Source organism: Syngnathus leptorhynchus, chromosome 2, assembly GCF_054491065.1.
Source record: "Syngnathus leptorhynchus isolate UIUO chromosome 2, UIUO_Slep, whole genome shotgun sequence".
In the NCBI taxonomy this organism is placed as follows: Eukaryota; Metazoa; Chordata; class Actinopteri; order Syngnathiformes; family Syngnathidae; genus Syngnathus; species Syngnathus leptorhynchus.
Genome location: NC_141196.1, coordinates 11255258 through 11274835, shown reverse-complemented (window position 1 = coordinate 11274835; position 19578 = coordinate 11255258). Strand labels below are relative to the sequence as shown.

The following is a 19578-nucleotide window of genomic DNA, read 5'->3' as shown; positions in this document are numbered from 1 at the left end:
CTGCGCAAAGTTCTCCGCAGAATTCAGAGACATCTGTAGAAAAAAATGGCATTTCGGAAGAACAAGTTTACATTTCATTTAGATGTTGACATTTGAGTCAAAAGAAGTTGAACTGTGAAATCAATGGGGGAAATATGCCTCACCCGGCTTTCTCGTGTGTTATGCTTTTTTTTTTATCCAACCAATTTTACCCCGCATATATATACAATACAATGCCACTAGATGACAGTATTGCTGTACAAACGACTTTCTTTCTAGTTCTCAATGGCGCCCATGGTGCTAAATAGTGAATTATGTAGGTTAAAATGTTTTTATGATGCAGACAATTTGAGCTCGGTAATCAGTGCAAAGTTAAGGGACATCTACATAAAAAAAATCTATTGGATATTTTCTTCCATTGATTTCGAATGTCCTGGTTCAACTGGCAGTATACACAGTTGATTACCTTATTGTAAAGATGTTATGTGTTTTTATAGCCTCCCGAGTGATAGTTTGAATTCCTGTGGCAGTTATACCATAAGGTTAAAAGCCGGTGTTGAAGCCCTATAAATCAATGACCTACTTTTCTTTGCCCTTTCATTTCAAGTTTGAATGTTTGTTGACTTTGTCCATGTTTCATATTTAAAGTAAAATTTCGAAATGGTATTTTTCATCGACCAATTAAAGGAGAGCCAGTGCATAGTACCGATTGTGAATCACAGCAAAACACTGGTTGTAGCTTTCCAATCAATGTAGGAGGTGCTTTATACTGACCCCTTGTGCTTCAATTGCGCATTGCACTTACAGTGATTGTGAAAAATGGTATTTTTGAACGACCAATTAAAAGTGAGCCAGTGTAAAGTGCCAATTGGAAATCACAGTCTCTTGTGATTAAACATGAAAATGACGTTAACCTGGTTGTAGCTTTTCAATCAATGTAGGATATGCTTTATACTGACCTCTTGTGCTTCGATTGCGTATTGCACTTACGGTGATCATCCCTGAATAAAATGCCAAAATAAACTTGGTATATGGCTCATTTTGAACTATTTGTTCAAGCAGAGTTTGAAATCCTTCAGTCTGTAGAACTTGAGAGCATGACCTCGCACCAAATCCCATTTCGAATATACAACATTTCTTAAACAATTCAATTGAACACAAAAGCATTTTTGAGATTCTCACTGGGATATTTGGTTGACATTCACAGCTGTGTCTTTGCAATAATGAACACATTATGAACGATCCAAACAAGGGAGCAAGAAAGACGACTTTGTGAGTAATTCCACCGAGTGGGAGGGTCTCGCAGGCCACTCTTGTATATATCGCAGTAAAAATCGTGTTCCCTTCCAAGTCAGCAGCACTGATACTGGGACTCCAGCAAACAAGGTACAGTACAAGAACATGCATGTCTATAGAATGTGAAGCTCATGTCATCGGATAATCAATTAAGTCTGATTTGATTTGTGAATGTGCTCATGACTTTACAGGCAATCGTATTCTTAATGTGATATAATCGTGGTGACATGTGCAGTTGTTGTTGTTAATAAACTTGTTATCTGTGGTGTGGAAAAGATAGCTCAGCAGATAGCAAGGCCGAGAGTGTTACTTTTGGTCAAAGGTAGATTGAGAGCGACACACCGGCTACCCCTGACTGCTACTAAAGCGGATGCCAGGAGGGATTAGGGGGGGGGGGGGGCTGAAATCCCACCCTGGTAATGAAGGCTACCTCAAGGCAAAAAGTGTGCACTCTGCATCATGACTGCTTTGTCCTCCTGTGTTTTATTAACTCTCATGGCCATTACCTGGCGTGCGTGACACCTTTGAGCAGCAAGGATCGTGCAAATTCCAGTAGTCAGCGTTAATTCTGTTGTTTTTAGTGAAGGTTTTAGAAAGCATGATTGACAATTGCGTTTACAAGATAAAAGGGAATAATGGCAAAATTAAACAACTTTGCATATTCATCATCAATGTCCAAACACATTTTAGCACTAGTCTCTTCATATCATTTATTAATTTATAGTTGTGATTAAACACGTGATTGTGACTTCGGCTGCGATTATCTTCTGACGTGATCATGCTGTGATGAGGTGAGAATATTTTGTATTGTTAGTCGGTATCAAAGTAATTGTTGACTCAATACTGTCATAAAAAGCTCCCGGAAGTTGAAAATCGTTGAGTAAAGTCTATGGCTGGTTTTATATGAGGGGCAATTACATATCCAAACATTGGCATTAGAAAGTCATAACTGGATTAAGATGAATTAAAAATAGCAATATAACACAGGTTTGAGAGTTGTGGGTTTGTGACCGAACTAATTCTTAGAACCGGGAATTAAAACGGATGTAGAGTGCAGTACGGTACAGTACAGTAGTTTTAAATTGCAAATTCAATCTGTATATAATTGTAAATAAATGTCCCATTATTACACTACAATAACGATGCAAAAGCTTATTTCTAAATTTTGATTTTAAGAATCAGTCAAGGAATGAAGTTGCTGTCGTGCAAAGCGTCCATTTCAAATAGCAAATGTTATTTGTAGGGGTCCATAAATGACATTGCGTTGATGTCAAGGAGTCCTACTTGAGGGCTGCCCTGAAAATTATTCATTGACATGTTGAATGCCCGCCCATCCTACTCATCTTCACCGTCTTCTACTTCTTCCCCTCATTCCCTCCTGCGACTTCCTTACCAATTGCACCATCTTCTTTACATCCCAAGCCTAAGCATGACGTACATGGGGCTAAAGTCATTCTTCGGGAGTCTGTCCCGGACGAAGCCTCTGGAGTCCGATGGAGAGAAGTCCACGTTTAACCGATGCCTGACCACCTTGGACCTGGTGGCGCTCGGTGTGGGCAGCACCCTCGGAGCCGGCGTCTACGTCCTCTCCGGAGAGGTGGCCAGAGAGTCGGCCGGGCCCAGCATCATCATCGCTTTCTTCATCGCCGCCCTGGCATCCATATTCGCCGGATTGTGCTACGCAGAGTTTGGCTCCAGAGTTCCTCAAACGGGCTCGGCGTACCTTTACAGCTATGTGACGGTCGGGGAGCTGCTGGCTTTTATCACCGGGTGGAATCTACTTCTCTCTTATGTCATAGGTAACTTCAAAGCAGATTTTATCAACAACAATTTGCTTTTAATTGGAAATGCAATGTGAATGGGGAAATGATTGATTTTTTTTTGGTGGCGGGGTGTCTTATATAACATATTGTGAGAAAGAACATGTATGATCAATAATCCACATGATACATCATGTGACCTTCCACCTGCTGTAGAAGCAGATTCTTCAAAGTGTGATTCACGTATGCATAATCTTGTCTTATTGCCATGTAAATAAGGTCATAAACCACCAAAGTCTAAAGTTTAGCGGATGTCAGGAAATATCAACATGTGTATTTTCTGACTTTATGACTGCAGTTACATGGTGACTCGGTTTATTGCATTTGGTCCTTTCTCAAGGTTGTATTTTTTTCCCCCTGTTTTTTTTTTTTTTTTAGTTGTTCCTTGCCCTCCTGGCGGGGGTCAACTTCGGGAGATGTCCGTTAATATTTGTCAGCTGTGGGACGTGTTTGTGATTAAGCGCCTTATAAATAAATTTGATTTTTCCACTTACTTTTTGCTCAGGGACATCCAGTGTTGCGCTTGCGTGGAGTGGGACGTTTGATGACCTCATCGGGGGCATCATGTCCGAATACTTGGAAAAGAATGCAGCAATGGGCCTTCCAGGGTTGGCACCCTATCCAGATGTCTTTGCTGCTTTTCTCATTATGATTCTATCTGGTAACTTTGCTTTACCTCAAGTGTCAATTTTATAGAAAAAAATAACAAAAAGCTGGCATCTGATTTGTCATAATATGTTTATATTATATATTTAGCCTAAATATGGTCAAATCTAGTCATCTTTGCAGAACACCCTGTTTTACAGTATAAAAAAAAAACGTCAACACAAAAAAGCCCGAAGTAAAATGCACACATATCACCATCATTGCACAACACACTCATGATACTTTTTGTCATTTTATTTCCTGACTCATGCAGTGGTTGGCTAGCTAATCACAGCAATTTTCATTTTAAATCTGGCTCCTTTGGTCAGAAATGCTAAACAATATTTGGGGAAATTAGAATAATTGATTTAAAAAAATCCTGAGTATGGATGAAATGTTACTTTCATAGTGTCATTGAGATATTTACACTAGTTTGTTTTGTTTATTTCATCTAGTACATTGTCACCATTCATCACAATTTCATTCCATGCACCACTATCACATGACTTGCCCAAATGGGCAACGATATGAAGTAATTGTGCATATCTTGGCTCGCCCCGATCTCAACCAGGAATTTACATCACCTGGCTCCATAATTTTACACTTCATTGTGTAGCGGCTAATTGTACTAAGAAATGTTTCTTCAACTTGAAAATCTTCATCTGTGATTGGTTTCATAATTTGTCAAATCTAACTTTCCTCTGAAGGTTTGCTTTCCTTTGGTGTGAAAGAGTCAACCTCCATCAACAAGGTCTTCACAGGGGTCAACATCCTGGTCCTGGTCTTTGTCGCCATCTCAGGCTTCATCACAGGAGACATCGCGAACTGGCAAATCAGCGAAGACCAATTGCTCAACGCCACAGCGCAAGCCAAGTAAATTCAAAGAGTTGCAGTTACAATGCTGTTTGTGTTTGGGTGCCTGCCGTGCAAAATCCTCTCATTGACAGATAAGGCGTTATGGCTCTCCAGATTACAGGACAACGCTGATGACACAATTTGCTCTCTTTTGTGCAGTAACCTGAGCACGGCCGCAAATGTCACAAGCGATTTTGGGGTCGGTGGCTTTTTCCCCTACGGTATAAGCGGAACACTGGCTGGGGCAGCCACCTGCTTCTACGCCTTTGTGGGCTTTGACTGTATTGCAACAACAGGTGAGAAGAAAACACTCGAGGGATATAAAACATGCTGCAGGTATCCAATCACTTTCATACTGATTGCATCAACACAGCATGTATATACATCAGAACTGAACATTATTTTTGTTTGTTCATTGCTTTTAAGCATTATCTCATTTTAGGGGGCAGTTTCCACTTTGATGGACAATAATTTTAGTCTCTACTTTCACTATTTTCAGGCAAGAACGTAAACAAACTCACCGGTTGAGCGCATCTTATACTGATGTTCTATGTTCCAACTTGTTTAATCATTGTCTTTTTATTAATTAATTAATTGATTAAAATAATATTAATGTCATCATCCTTTGTTATATGGGGAAGTCTGGGCGCAAACCAACTTTTGCAAAATTGTTAAAACCAAAAAGGTGGAAAGAAGAAAGAAAAGGGTTAGTCTTTATCTGTCCTGCAATGTGGAAATATTTTCCACCAGTCAAGTTGACAAAAGCAGCAAATAAGTTGTGTTATGTTATGTTATGTTATGTTATGTTATGTTATGTTATGTTATGTTATGCTATGCTATGCTATGCTTTGCTATGCTATGCTATGCTATGCTATGTTATGTTATGTTATGTTATGTTATGTTATGCTATGCTATGCTATGCTATGCTATGCTATGCTATGCTATGCTATGCTATAGAGCAGCCATGAATTTTCGATACTCCAAGAACATCTTTAATATTGTGGTGACTTGTGTGTGTTTTTAGGTGAGGAGGTGAAGAATCCTCAAAAATCTATTCCAGTGGGGATTGTGGCCTCACTCTTGATCTGCTTCCTGGCCTACTTTGCTGTTTCTGCCGCGCTCACCCTGATGATGCCTTACTATCTGCTCAGCAAAAAAAGCCCCCTGCCGGTTGCGTTTGAATACGTTGGCTGGGGGCCCGCCAAATATGTTGTGGCTGTGGGGTCATTGTGTGCCCTGTCCACCAGGTATAAGCTCTAATTTGATATTGATACTAAAAACAACACCACTCTGTTCATGTGAGCAATGAGCTTTTTTTTTTTTCTTCTTGTCTGCACAGCCTATTGGGCTCCATGTTCCCCATGCCCAGGGTGATGTTTGCCATGGCGAGGGACGGCCTTCTTTTTCAACCCCTGACCAAAGTCACCTCCAGGGGGAGTCCTGCTGTGGCTACCTTATCATCTGGAGCTGTGGCAGGTAAAGATGTCTAAGGACGAGTTGGCATTCCGAGACACTTATTGGGCTACATTACTTTCTCTTACTGTCTTAAGTGCTTTCCTATTTTATAAATGACACTGACGAGAAATATCTCTCATGATACATGGACACAGTTCACTTCAGTGGTGGGCTGTGTATTTGTCATTCCGAATCTGCAAGAGCAGATTTTAAATACTGTTTTTCCATCTTCAGCCATCATGGCTCTACTGTTTGACCTGGATGCATTAGTGGAGATGATGTCAATCGGGACCCTGTTTGCCTACACACTTGTGGCGATATGCATCCTACTATTGAGGTCATCGATCGTATCTTCATGAACATCTTGAATGCTTTGAACTCCATCCTTTCATGTTGTAAATGTGTTGTCGTTTAAGGTATCAGGTGACCCCATCTGATGACGGAGGACTACAAATTATTGAATCCAACAACAAATTTGGCTTCCTAAAGCCGCCATCATCTCCAAATTCAGACACCTCCAAGAGAGTCACTATTTTGATTTTAGTCTCTGGTGAGGTGCTTTTTATTTTTCATATTCCCGTCCGTAGCTATCAGCGTCGCTCATTGTTTCTTATCATCTTTGGGTACAGTTGCATGCGTGACTGCTTTGTGCATCACCCTGAGCCTGGCTATTGATGCCTTATCCAACATGGAGGCATGGAGTGTGGTGCTCGTGTGTGTCCTCTCCATTATCCTGCTACTAGCTGTTTTTCTCATCTGGAGGCACCCACAGAATCCCAAGAAGGCATCCTTCATGGTGAGTGCAGGATAAGGATTGAGGAACCAAGCACAAGATCTCAACACAAGGCTATTGATGTGCTCAACAGGTGCCCTTACTGCCCGTGCTGCCCATCGTGAGTGCACTTATAAACGTCTATCTCATGTTCCAGTTAGAAGGTGCCACGTGGTTACGCTATGCCATCTGGATGGCAATAGGTGAGGCAACGCATCTGATAAGAACATTTGGTAGGACAGTGGAACCTCTGAAGTCGAAACAAGGCTCAAAGGTCAAACAAAACTTGAAGTTCAAACATGATCAACAAATCTTTTCAGACTTCAGTTCAGAACAGTTTTGTAGAAAACGTAAATAATGGCGAGAAGAAAAATAACAGCAATAACATTTGTCTTTAAAGGATGATTCCTTTTATTTTTATTATAATTTATTTTACAGTTGGTAACACTGTGAAAGATTTTCAAATGTTACTTCAAACTTGACCTCAACAGTAAGCCTGAAACAAATCAATCCTCCTTAACATTTCAAGTCAATCAGTACCAGAGCACATTGCGTTTGACTTTGAAGGTTCCACTTCATGAACTCGTTCAAGTCAGTGAACTGTAATATTTGACCTGCACAGGCCTCCTCATCTACTTTTGCTACGGGCTGCATCACAGTGTTCAGAGCCAGCGTCACAAAACCAACCTTTCAGCCGTCCAAACCATCAGTGAAAAAACAGACAAAGACATCTTTAAGGAGTGCAAATTTTGAGCGTTAGCGAGATGGCGAGAGACGACTAGAGATGTTACTGTGAGTCCCTGTTTTTTGTTTTTTGTAAACTATGCACACCTCTGGTGTTCCCTCCTACAAGTGTTAAGCATCTGTGGGTCCCAATGACTTTAGCACAGGCAGTTCACACTTCCAACCATTCCGCTCCAGGTTCCACATTGTCCATCCTATGAATCATATTTACATGTATTGCCGATTTATTGCAAAGTCATTCCTGCACCCGTGTGCTTTATAAACTGTAGAAAATGTAACAAGTAAAATCAAATCAGCTGCTAATATGTGTACTTTTGACATTTATGTGTGTGAAAATCTGATTGTGATTTATTGATATTCATTTTTTGTACAATTATTTTTTTATCATACAACGAACATGAGAGCTTTTCTGATTTTTGTTAGTTTAGTTTTATTTCTTGTATCTAAGTGTAAATATCAAGAGTGTACATGTTTTCTAATGATGAAATGTATATGTATATTTTGATTAAAGAGAAACTAATATTTTCAAGATGTTTACCAAAGTGTTTTTTGTTTGTAAAATTAGAGGGATAAAGAATTTAGTTCACCCCCACTCAGATTTACTGCATAACACTGAGACCTTTCAAATCAGATTAGTCACTGTATTGCTCACAACTGTGACTTGGTTACCAGAAAGCACAAATGATTGTTATGGTTTTACACTCTACTCTACTCTACTCTACTCTACTCTACTCTACTCTACTCTACTCTACTCTACTCTACTCTACTCTACTCTACTCTACTCTACTCTACTCTACTCTACTCTACTCTACTCTACTCTACTCTACTCTACTCTACTCTACTCTACTCTACTCTACTCTACTCTACTCTACTCTACTCTACTCTACTCTACTCTACTCTACTCTACTCTACTCTACCCTACTCTACTCTACTCTACTCTACTCTACTCTACTCTACTCTACTATACTATACTATACTATACTATACTACACTACACTACACTACACTACACTACACTACACTACACTACACTACACTATACGAATACTGCTGCATTTGCACTGCCAGTACATGTGCAGATTGATTTGAATTTTAAGTAATTCATTTGGATAAGCAATTCAGAAAATGGATTGGGGAGCGGAGGTGAAGAATTCGTGTATATCGGGTTGTAACAACAAGTTAAGATTCGTAGGCGTGACTTTTACAGCACACCAAATGCCAAAACAAGCTTTCCACAGGTCTCATCTGGACTGTGTTGTAGTCTCATGCTGCTCACAGACTTCCACTCCAGCAGCTAAGCAAACAGCCTGTGCAATTTCACATGGAGAGGCCTCTGCTTTTGCGTCCTCATTGGTCCAGACAAGCTTGAAAGCCTCCATTGAGCCAGTCGGCAGGAATTTGGGGTACTAATGCCACTCTCAGGAGGCGGAAGAAAGCAGCTGACCACTCACTTTGCGAGTTCTGCCCACCTACTCTCGTGACTTCTCACGTTTGTTCTTCCCTTCTTCTCACTTGCTTTGCGTCGAACTGTGTGAGCTAACAACAACCAACCGGCTTTGGTAATCCAGCATCATGACTTGGGTAAACTTGTTTGGGTCGAAGTGGAGACTGGTGCTGAGCGCTCTCTTTATTTGTATCATAATCGCCGAGTTAGGTAAGTGAGTCAGATCCTGAGATTCCTAAGCAGTTCTATGAATGTGCACTACTGTTTGGAAGCCGCAAGCCACCATTAGATGATGTTTTATCAAAGACCGTTTTTCAAAAGAATCTCACTTTTTAGAAAGGAGGCCAAACTGTTGGTCAAAGTGGTGTAAAGAAAAACAGTTAAATTGCCCATTTGTTCGTGGGTGGGCTTCTTCCCTGTTCTCTGTGGTACAATTATGATTCTGGGGGTTGACAGTTTCATGGGTAAACTTCAGCTAGAGTCCTCAGGGTGGAATGTACAAGGGTCACTGGGGCCGAACTCCATAACTTCTGTTTTTTCAGTGAAATTTAGGAAATCCAGTATCATTTGACATTGATTTTGTCTAGACAGGACAGAAAGCGGTCTTAACATCGCTTTTGTTCAGTGTGACATAGATCTGACTGTCATCCACATAACAGTGAGAGGAAATACTATGTTTTTGTAGGGGCAGCAAAGACAATGAAAAAAAGCAAAGGCCCCGAAATAGAACCCTGTGGAGCACCATAAAACAGAGGGGAAAAGTGGGACTCAAAGCAACCTAGTCTAACACAAAAACCTCTGCCAGCCAAATAGAATCTAAGCCACTAGAGAACGGTTTTGAAAGATCTATATCCTCCCAAAAATGTTGCAAAATCTTCTTTGGCCATGGACCAGCCCGTGACCTATAAAATGTTCTTGAACTCGATCTTGTTTTGCGCAATCCTGTTTACTGAATCTTCACTTCGTTTTATATACTGGTACTGCATAACTATGTCATAATGTTCTGGGAAAAGGTTGTTTGAAATGATGATTACCTCAGTCCCTCTTCTTTGATGCCACTTCGGAAACTCTTAAGATAATGGATTAAGATCATAGTTATCACTGAGCAACTGGATGAGATGTTTTATGACATGTTCTGATCTATCTGCTATCTAGCTTGTTGTCATAAAGATGCTCAAGAGGAAAGGAGGAGTTCAGGAAAGAAGGTCAAGCCTGGAAAACCCAAACAGGCCAAAGCAGTAAAGAAAGGGCCTCCGGCTGTAAAAACTAAACCAAAGGTTAAAGCACCAACGCAGACTCAGAACTTACTTACGCAGGTAGAACTCCTTCTTTGGATGTGAGCTACTTTGTATTTCTTTCCCAGTGACTAACTCTGGGTTGTATCTGACCTCCAAAGGTGATAAACAGAAGCAAGTTCATCAAGGTGGAAGAAACAATAAGCGTGCGTGCTGGAGACACTCTGGAGTTAAGGTGCAGGGGTAAACCCGTGCAGTGGGGCCTCCCATCGTACCTGGAAGAGGAGGATGAAGGCAGGCTCAGGTAGGCCTCACTAAGTCAACCTCACTAAGTCAAAAGAGGCCACTTTGTTCATCCTGAAGTTATTATATGGGGTTGTGATAGTTTGGGAATTTGTTTTTTGGATTTTTTTTTATTTTTCCAAAATGTTTTGTTTCACTTTAGTTTTTTTTTTGTCTTCATTTTAGATATGTATAAGAATAGTAATATAACATGGCTTCAGTTTGCCTTTTTTTAAGCTATCATTTTTATTTTATATCAGTTATTATACGCGGTTGTGATAGTTTGGGAATTTGTTTTTAATTTGTTTTTTAGATTTTGTTTTATTTTTCCAAAACGTTTTGTTTCACTTTAGTTTTTTTTGTATTCATTTTAGATATCTATAAGAATAGCAATATAACATGGCTTCAGTTTGCCTTTTTTTAAGCTATCATTTTTATTTTATATCATTTACAAATGAACTATTTTTTTAATTTTAGTTTGTTATTTCCTTAGCATTCATTAACTATAATAACCCTGATGTTAGGATTGGCTCAAAATAAGGAGAGAATATCTTTTCACTGTATATTATTATCTGTTTGGCCATCACAGGATTGTTCAGCATGAGCGCTACAGTGTTCTGACACTTGTCAATAGCACAGGTGCAGACACAGGAGAGTATACATGCTACCCCATGTTCTGTGAGGACACAGATTGCAGGAGGAGCCATGACAACGCTGCTAAAGTCTTTGTTTTCTTCCCTGGTGAAAAACAAAATCTACCTTACTAAATAAAGCCCATCATTTCACTACCACATGTATAATGACCCAACATTTAGGCTACTTGTCTGATCCGAACAGATCCACGGGAGCTTTTCGTCCCATCGTCTGATTACTACGAGGTAATCCAGCTGAGAACCAACTGGCCAACCCGCCTGCCATGCCAGGTGACATCACCCGCGGCCAATGTGACCCTGCACCGCGAGTTCCCACCAGTGGAGGTGACAGTGGATGGAACGGAGATCTCCTTCAACGTGAAGAAAGGTTTCACCATCCATCGACCGCGGCCCTCTCATGCCGGTGCCTTGTACTGCGTGGCCAGTCTGGGGGGCCTGAGGCAGAGCTCTACCAAGTACATGCTCATCTATGTCAACTGTGAGTGCTACTAAAGTCACAACTCATGTGGTATAAGGAGGAGACATGAGGATAGCTACAAATGGCTGGGGTATGGTCAACAGACTTTTGAGACTTATTGATGTTAGACTTGACTACCAAATTTTATTTTACAAAGCAACCGGTTTAGGTGTGATACCAAGACAATATTTGAAGGCCATGTTTCTAACCACGACCAAAATGAACTTTCCAAATGCCGCCGATTGTGGCTCTGACTGGAGCAGGGCGACCAGATGCAGTTTGGACCAGAGTTTATTGAGGGAAAAGGTAGTTGGAATGGAGCATGAAGGGAAACAGACAGCGGACAAACTAACTTAACGACCTAACAAAATCAACGGGACTGACCGACAGACTGGATAACAGAAACTGAACTAACCGACAAAAGACATCAATGATCCGACCGGGAGTGAGGGGCAGACTAGGACTTAAATACACGACAGGTAACAAGAGGCAAGTGAGAATGATCACACTAATCATGGGCACACAGGAGGGGAGGGGGACGGGAACAGAAACCATGGTAACATACACATAATAAAACAACCGGGATCGAGTCGTGACACTATAAATATCATAAATCTTTTTTTTTTAGATACGTACTATGCACTATAGGCAAGGTTTTAAGATACAATGAAATAATTTAAACAAGTGTAAAAGTAAGTCACGCTTTTGCAAATCTCCCAAAATGTGTGTCATGACATTTTCAAGAATTTAATCTATTCTTTAGCGTATGTTTTTCATTTTGCCTGAAATAAAAGCCAAATTGCACACCTACAGAGGAGGTGGATTTATGTTAAAGCAAGATTCCTATATTATAGGTTAGCTATACTTTCTGTCCGTCTTTAGATTTAAGCATTTACTAATTCTTCAATCCTCAATGAATCTCAATTTCTGTAAATCCATTTCTCATCAACACAAAGGTGTTTACAGAACCTATTTAGAATAAGTACACGCATACACTTCTTCTATACTACTCCCCAATAGTAAACCTCTGATTAAGGTTTGAAAGCTTTCCAGAATTCCTTCAACGTGTCTGGAAAAAAATAACATGCATTTAAAATTGCCACCATATCCCTGCCCGATACTGCAATTATGCAATTTTACAGAATCGCAGCTGACGTTTTTCCTGGGCAGTGACTCATTGTGGGCACGCCAGAATCCCAACATGGTTACTACGTCCTTCACATTTAAATGGAACGATAACATGTTGTTGACTTTTAAGCAAGTTTGTTTCTTCAGTACATGTAGTAGAAATATCTCAGTGTATTGGCACATTCTAAAATGCCTTTCTCTAAACTTTTTTTTTAGACCCCATGGCTCCCCCCGCTCCAGTCATCCAGGCCAATTCGACCTCTCTGGCCGCTGGTGACAATCTACGTGTCAGCTGCACTGTGATCGGAGAGAGGAATGTTGCAGTAGAGCTCACATGGGAGTACCCTGGACAGAAGGTCACTCTGCGACATATTATAAACACTATGACACGATTAGTGCCGTAATTTATCCGATTGGCTATTGTTTATATTCATATTCAATTTATAATTTGCCGACTCGGATGAGAGAGTGTGACGTCACCGACAGTTTAATCGGTGAACATCGATTGGGAGTGACACTTAATAGCTTAAAGTAACAGTCTGGCTCATATCCAATATCTCTTTTGTAACTGAACATGATGTTTGTTTCCCGTGCTGGGAGCAGATAGGGAGGCCTCTGTACACGCTCGAGAGCATCAATCCAGTTGGCGGGGGAGCGGCCAGACAACAGATTCAGTCCATTCTGTTGGTGGATGAGGTGAGGGATGTGGACCAAGGAGCATATACTTGCACTGCTGAGAACCTGCAAGGATCCAAATCAGTGTCCACCACAGTCAAAGTGCTTTCCAAAACTAAACCTTCAAAACCATGAAACACTGCCACACAGCAATGTTTCACTTTTGGATCCAACATAGTCTGAAGAGGACATGCCAGCAGAAAAATGGTGGCAATCCATGTCGTATTCAAAATATTGTGCATCACATTTGCTCTATTAAACTGATATTTAGACATATATTGCTGTTTTTGTAATTTTTTTTTAAACTTTTGTGTGATTATTTGATGACTGAAATAATATTGTTGGAACAATAACATTGTTTCATGCAGGATTACACTAATCAGCCACTTCTGACGTAATTACAATTATAACCGCAAGATGACGCCCCCTCCCTCTTTTACCTCACATCGCTTGAAAGCAACTTTCTCCTCCCAGTTCCGCTCGGTCAAAATGTTTGAGAGGGAAACAACGCTTGTTCATGTCACTCTGCGTTCCTGCAAGCGCCGAGCAGGCTGATCCGCACCGACTTTGGGGAACTTTCCTCTTGTTTGACTCTAAATAGAGAGGTCAGAGCCACGCTGAAGAAGACATGTCCTGCGTGCGGGATATGGTCAGTGACAAACTTGCTTTGTTTCTACGTTACGATCGTAATTGAATGCGTGCATGCATGCATTGTGCAGGGAGATGTGACAACGTCCCAAACCTCTTCCAGAGTAATGTGACTACTTGATGTGTGACTTATTGCGGTGTAATAGTGTTTTCCAACCGTTATTAAGATGGCACATATTTTACTTTAAAAAAAAAAAATTAATAAATCCCATAGCACGCCATCCGTCAGAAACCTCCCGGAAAGCATGCGTACAGAAATGATAATGATGATGGATGGCAAATATTATTATTATTTTTTTTTATTATTTTTATTTTCATTATTATTGGATATTGTTTGGTTGCTTCAGCACGCCCTCGTGAGGATAGTGTTTTAGGAAATGGTTAAATATACATGTCACTATAATAGAGAAAGCTGTGTGTGTGGGGGGGGGGGGGCGTAGTCTGTGATTCTCTGACCAAGCAAGTGAAATTGAATACTTTTCCATAGTGGTTGGGAATCATTGGTGTAACTGTTGTTACGTGTTTGCTGTGCACAGCTGTGGTTGTTTGGGTTGAGGTCACACACACACACACACACACACACACACACACACACACACACACACACACACACACACACTTGGGTTTCTTTTCGGGACAAAAGTGGTGCATCCGTGCACATGTGTCGGTGGGACTCAGTGTTGGGGACTGCCAGGCTGTCGTCGTGGAAACCGGAGGCCACAGGTGACCTCTGACCGGGAGTGCTCTTAAGCATAGCAGGGAAGGGTCTTTTGAGCGAGGTGACTATGTGTTCAAGGTCTGACGCAAATGAAGGCTCAGCTCTACAATAGAAGCACAATGGATGTTGTTTTGGAGAGTGTGTGGTATAGTCAAGTGGTATCTTTACTGCACGTTGGGGCGCATTTGCAGTCCTGCTGTGCTTTCACCCAATAAATTCATGCAATTAGAGCAATGTGTAAAATGATTGAAGTGGCTGTCATGTTACATACACTACTTAATGTTTTAGTCTTAGACATCTTAGCCTACTTACTATATTTTTTTATCTCTCGCTGCAACAACTTTGACTATTCGTGCCTCTGTTTTTTCTGATGCCAGATCTTCATTCAACTCGTGTGTGTGTGTGTGTGTGTGGGGGGGGGGGGGGGTCATTTTAAACACCAGCAGCTGATGTAACACTGCCGTGCCAACTGCTGACCATTTGTTTCGCAAATCCAAATCTCATATGAGGGTATTTAAATTTGTTGCCAGACGTGTATAATCACTATCGATCACTCTTTCTTTTCTTTTTTTTTTTTTAGTTGTTGGTCTTTGACGCTTGAGTTATTCGCTGAAGAACACACCTAAGTTAATCATTGTCCCCAAATAGCAGGCAGTTCCTTATAGCTGAAGAAGGATGTTGACACTCTACTCGTGCTAGTTTTTTTTTTTTTGTCAAGAGTGAAGACTGATCAAGAAAATTAATTAAGATTAGAGGGATTTCCCCAATCAGCTAATTACAACCCAGTATAATTTGCATCTTATTGTATGATATACAATTCATGAGTTTAACAAATAAAAATTCCTAGTCATAAATAAATTCAACCTTTTTGTTAATTTTAACTGTCAGCGTCGAGGGTGCAGTATTCACATTTGGGTTTGGCACACTGAGCTGACCCAAATGTTCATTTCCATCAATCCAAAACTGTGAAGCAGATATCAAGACACAGCATGTTATACAATGAAACAAAAGTGTTGTGGGATGGGGGGTGGGGGGTGGACAGACCACTCACTGTGCTTTGTCCCCAAATGTGACCAACTTCAACAAAAACATCTCGCTGCAGTGACATGCCCCTCACGCAGGAACTATTATGTTTGTCTCAATTGTGGTTTTTGCCCAAATAAGCCACAGTTGTTGACATCAATGCAGCCTTATCGTCTTTCTATTGATTTGCTTTATCGCCATTCGAGCTGCACTTGAACACACGTGCTTCAACAGCGGAGATGCTCACACATTGTATGGAGAATAATCCAAACAAGATGGAATGCATTTTGCACCAAATGCAAAGCACATCTGATTTCATTTGGGGGTTTATCTCAAGCTTGCAGTGTGTACTTGCTAACTGAGGTCGGCTTTAGGTCAGGCTTCACCATTTATCTTTGCTTAGTCTTGGCTAATGGCACAGGAACTGTGTCTTATCATTGACACAATGTAGGCATTTCGATAAGTCTTTTTCTGTTTCTGCATTGTCAAGTACTGTGCTTTGGCTGATTTTAAAAGGTATCAGGGGAGCCACTTAACAGGGAAACAAGTTGACTGTGTTCTGCCTTTAACGTCACAAGTCCCCCTTTCTACCTGCACACATCTACCAGCTCCACCCAAGCGCATAGTTAGACTGCGCTTTTCACGAGAAATAAAAATAGAGCTCTATGAGTCATTACATTATATTTTTTAAAGCATCCCAGTGGGCGACACAGCCATGGGGATATGAACGAAGGGGGGTCGGGGCAGACTCAAATTGCCCACTTTACCGCGCAGGTGGGATTCCGATGGGTCGAGACTCGAGAACGCAACTAGTGGGCAACTTTTAATCATTCATTGTCACTGACGGCTATGGACATCAAAAATCCATGTTAACTGGGCTGGCAGTGAATGAATGAATGACTACTCTCACAGCGGCGCAGCCCTCCCTCTCGCTGGTGTTCTGAGCTGCAGGATTTACATGAGTCATAAAATAATTTATTCATTATCAGTTTTTTTTCTCAGTATTGTACAATCACTTGAACCTGAACTCAGACTGACTGTACTAAAGTCAAGCAAGAGTATCAATGCAGCATCAGTGCATTAATTGACAGTCACATCCCCTTTTTATATTACGGTACAACTTTAGGTATATCAATTTGACATTTGCCACTTTTTATCTTACTTTGACTGACAAATGGACTTGGCTCCAGTGAGTTCCTGACCGAGGCTAATTTACTTCTCAAATGCCAGAAGGTGTATGTGCTTCCTGCAATGTTATTGTTCAGAGCAGCTTTGACAGAGGAAATGAGCCTGATCCAAACTGTCCTCTCATTTAGTGACAGGTCCAACAGGTACAGACACTTTAAGTAGGCTCCAACATAGCCTCGTCTTGAGTTTCTCCATCTATGGGTCTCTGTCAACATTCTTGTCTGTAGCTGTAAGTCAGGGCAATAGATGTTAATCTCTGGAAGCAAGACTGTATGAGGCTCAGAGGTAATGATAGGGCTTCAGCCTATCATTGCAGGGGTCTTTTCATGTCGCCTTTGCTTTTTTTTTTTTTTTTTACCTTAAAGCCAATATACAACAACACAGTCAAGCCCAGGAATGTCTTTAATAGCCTGCCAGTCTCGGCTTGTTGCTTTATTAAACAAGATTCCTGCATGCCCACCCATTGGTGCCATCTTTAAGAAGTCATTCGATCAATGAACCTTGCAATACGGTCCCACGCCAACTCAAAGTGAGGAAATAGAAAAGTAGTTTCTCTGCAGATTTAGAGAACAATGTCCTCTCTTTTCTTCCTTCTGGTTAGATTTGTGAAACCAGATATGGCGCCAAACCCGGCCGGTAGCCCATCAAACAATCGGACCATTGTGGGCTCACCACTTCTTTTATTTTCCCCTCATCACTCAGCCCTGTTTAGATCCTTTATTAGAAAGTAAACATGCATGTTGTGTTGGTGTGTTTTTTTTTTTTTTTCCCCAATGAGACCATGTGTGTCAATGTTGGCTCTGGACTGTCCGCCTCCAAAGCGGATCCACATGCAGGCCTTTTGTCTGCGGGAGAACAGGCAGAACTAGTCCGACCACACCGGCCCCTTAAGAGACTGTGCAGTGCACAAAGAGATGAGCAGGTGGAGAGCTGGAAAGTACCAGGCACTCAATAAAAGACAGATTAGGTTAACGTGGTGTTATGGTAGAAAAATGTGTGAATCTATACAGCCTAAAAGTAGCTCAGCTTCTGTTTCCTACCATGGAGTCATCCTGCAGGCGATTGTTGAGGACTGTGCAGCTCGCTCCCTCGCATCAGATTGACAAACAGGAAGTGCTGTGACCTGGTTATCAGTAGGACAAACGGAATCTGGGATAGGTCCCAGATTCAATTGGCCAAAAAGGTAAAGTGAGTTTGAATTTTTTTTTTTTTTAATGCTTTTTGCTGTTTTACGCGGCGCATAGACAAAACGTTGGCTCTACTCAATACTTGCCGGTCAGACGGTTTAACTGAATGTTTGTGTGTGTTTTACTTCAAACAAACAAACTGACTCAACATTGAACAGTTACAAATTCATATAAATGAACAATAAATGTATGTTTACTTAACAAAGGTATAAAGTCCTTGTAATTTTTGCTAAATTAGATTCGGGGAAACCTTAGAAGTGTTCTAATGCATTTTTTTTTTTAATCTGATAAGTTTATATATATACATTTGATTTCTACCAATAAATTTGTCCAAAATCGAGCCATTTTTATGTTTAATCCATAAATGTCAAAACTTGCATTCATTAGCTTTATTTTGTTGAGTGGGCCGGTCATTTCTGCTTACTGTTATTTCATTCTGGGCTTCAACTCTGAATGTGCATGCCTGCTTGTGGAAACACTTATTGACATGCCAGCGAGATGAGCACCGTGAGAATGCACGGTGCGACTCGCCTAATTAGAATGCTTGTTTGTAGTCGAGCTGAATTGGAATGAGTAAACTTTGACTTTTCAAGTCATCCCTTGTGAGCAGATGACGTCACATCGTGCGGCCTCCGCATTGATTTGGCGTGTAATTAACATGCGATGGCTGATTATCTCCAAAGTGGAACCACACCTTGGATTGTCTGTACTTGCCGACCCATGCAGAGATATTATGCCTTTATTGATATTCTTTTGTGTGTGTTTGAACATAATTACTGCTCTGATGGTCCATTTGTGTCCTTGGACCTTTTAGATTTTTTGACTCACGGCGCGTCATTAGAATTGCTTTGGTCGTAACAATGCTCCCATTTGTGTTTCCATAATGGTGCAAGTCTGAAGCTCCCCGTACTGTTGTCATTAGAAACAATCTGAAGAACCTGTTTCTACTTTGCTGTTTCTCAGCACAAACACATGGCCAAACGTACATCAGTTAAAAGAAATGCTGATGATCAGCATGTGTCAGCACCAAAAGAGAACCTGATAATTTAGTGCCTTGGTCAACATAAAACTGGTGAAAACTATCTGAAAAGTGTTGCCTTGCATAATAATGTCTGAGTCACCAACAGTGACTCCTGTCCACTTCGGCCTTCCGTGTATGTGGATGCACATTCATTGCAGCTACAGACTTGAGCGGACCCGGATCTGGTGTAGGACGATGTGGGAACCGAGCACGATTTGTGTTTCCATAATTACAAAAGGGTAACTCTCTCCTACGCAAACCGCTCCAGGAAACAAAGAACCTTTATAAAAGGGAAAGAATAGTCTTCACTCTCTCGCTCTCTCGCTCTCTCTTAAATTTGTTTAATAAGAAGC

The 19578-nt window shown here is 41.0% G+C and overlaps 3 protein-coding genes across 5 annotated transcripts in view; all 3 read left to right on the top strand.

Moving 5' to 3' along the window:
• The first annotated feature begins 2704 nt into the window (after window positions 1–2704).
• LOC147060732 (cationic amino acid transporter 2) lies at window positions 2705–7957 on the top strand. The gene is made up of 11 exons (XM_085902651.1): window positions 2705–3074; window positions 3601–3756; window positions 4448–4613; window positions 4755–4891; window positions 5620–5842; window positions 5935–6071; window positions 6285–6387; window positions 6467–6600; window positions 6680–6846; window positions 6917–7025; window positions 7445–7957. The coding sequence occupies exons 1-11, from the start codon at window positions 2705–2707 to the stop codon at window positions 7573–7575; spliced, it is 1833 nt and encodes a 610-aa protein (XP_085758777.1). The 3' UTR covers window positions 7576–7957.
• A 1140-nt stretch (window positions 7958–9097) lies between these two features.
• LOC147060731 (platelet-derived growth factor receptor-like protein) lies at window positions 9098–13716 on the top strand. Its single transcript, XM_085905560.1, has 7 exons — window positions 9098–9220; window positions 10166–10326; window positions 10407–10549; window positions 11117–11268; window positions 11365–11658; window positions 12982–13121; window positions 13369–13716. The coding sequence occupies exons 1-7, from the start codon at window positions 9139–9141 to the stop codon at window positions 13573–13575; spliced, it is 1179 nt and encodes a 392-aa protein (XP_085761686.1). The 5' UTR covers window positions 9098–9138; the 3' UTR covers window positions 13576–13716.
• Window positions 13717–13904: 188 nt separating this feature from the next.
• The window catches only part of n4bp3 (NEDD4 binding protein 3), an 18468-nt gene continuing 12794 nt past the window's right edge, over window positions 13905–19578 (top strand). For 2 of the 3 annotated variants that reach the window (XM_085937353.1, XM_085937361.1), the window contains exon 1: window positions 13905–14089. The gene's annotated coding sequence lies outside the window, so the exon portion shown is untranslated. Of the gene's footprint in view, window positions 14090–17940; window positions 18201–19578 lie in introns of those variants that run through there. The other variant, XM_085937370.1, reaches the window with a different exon arrangement.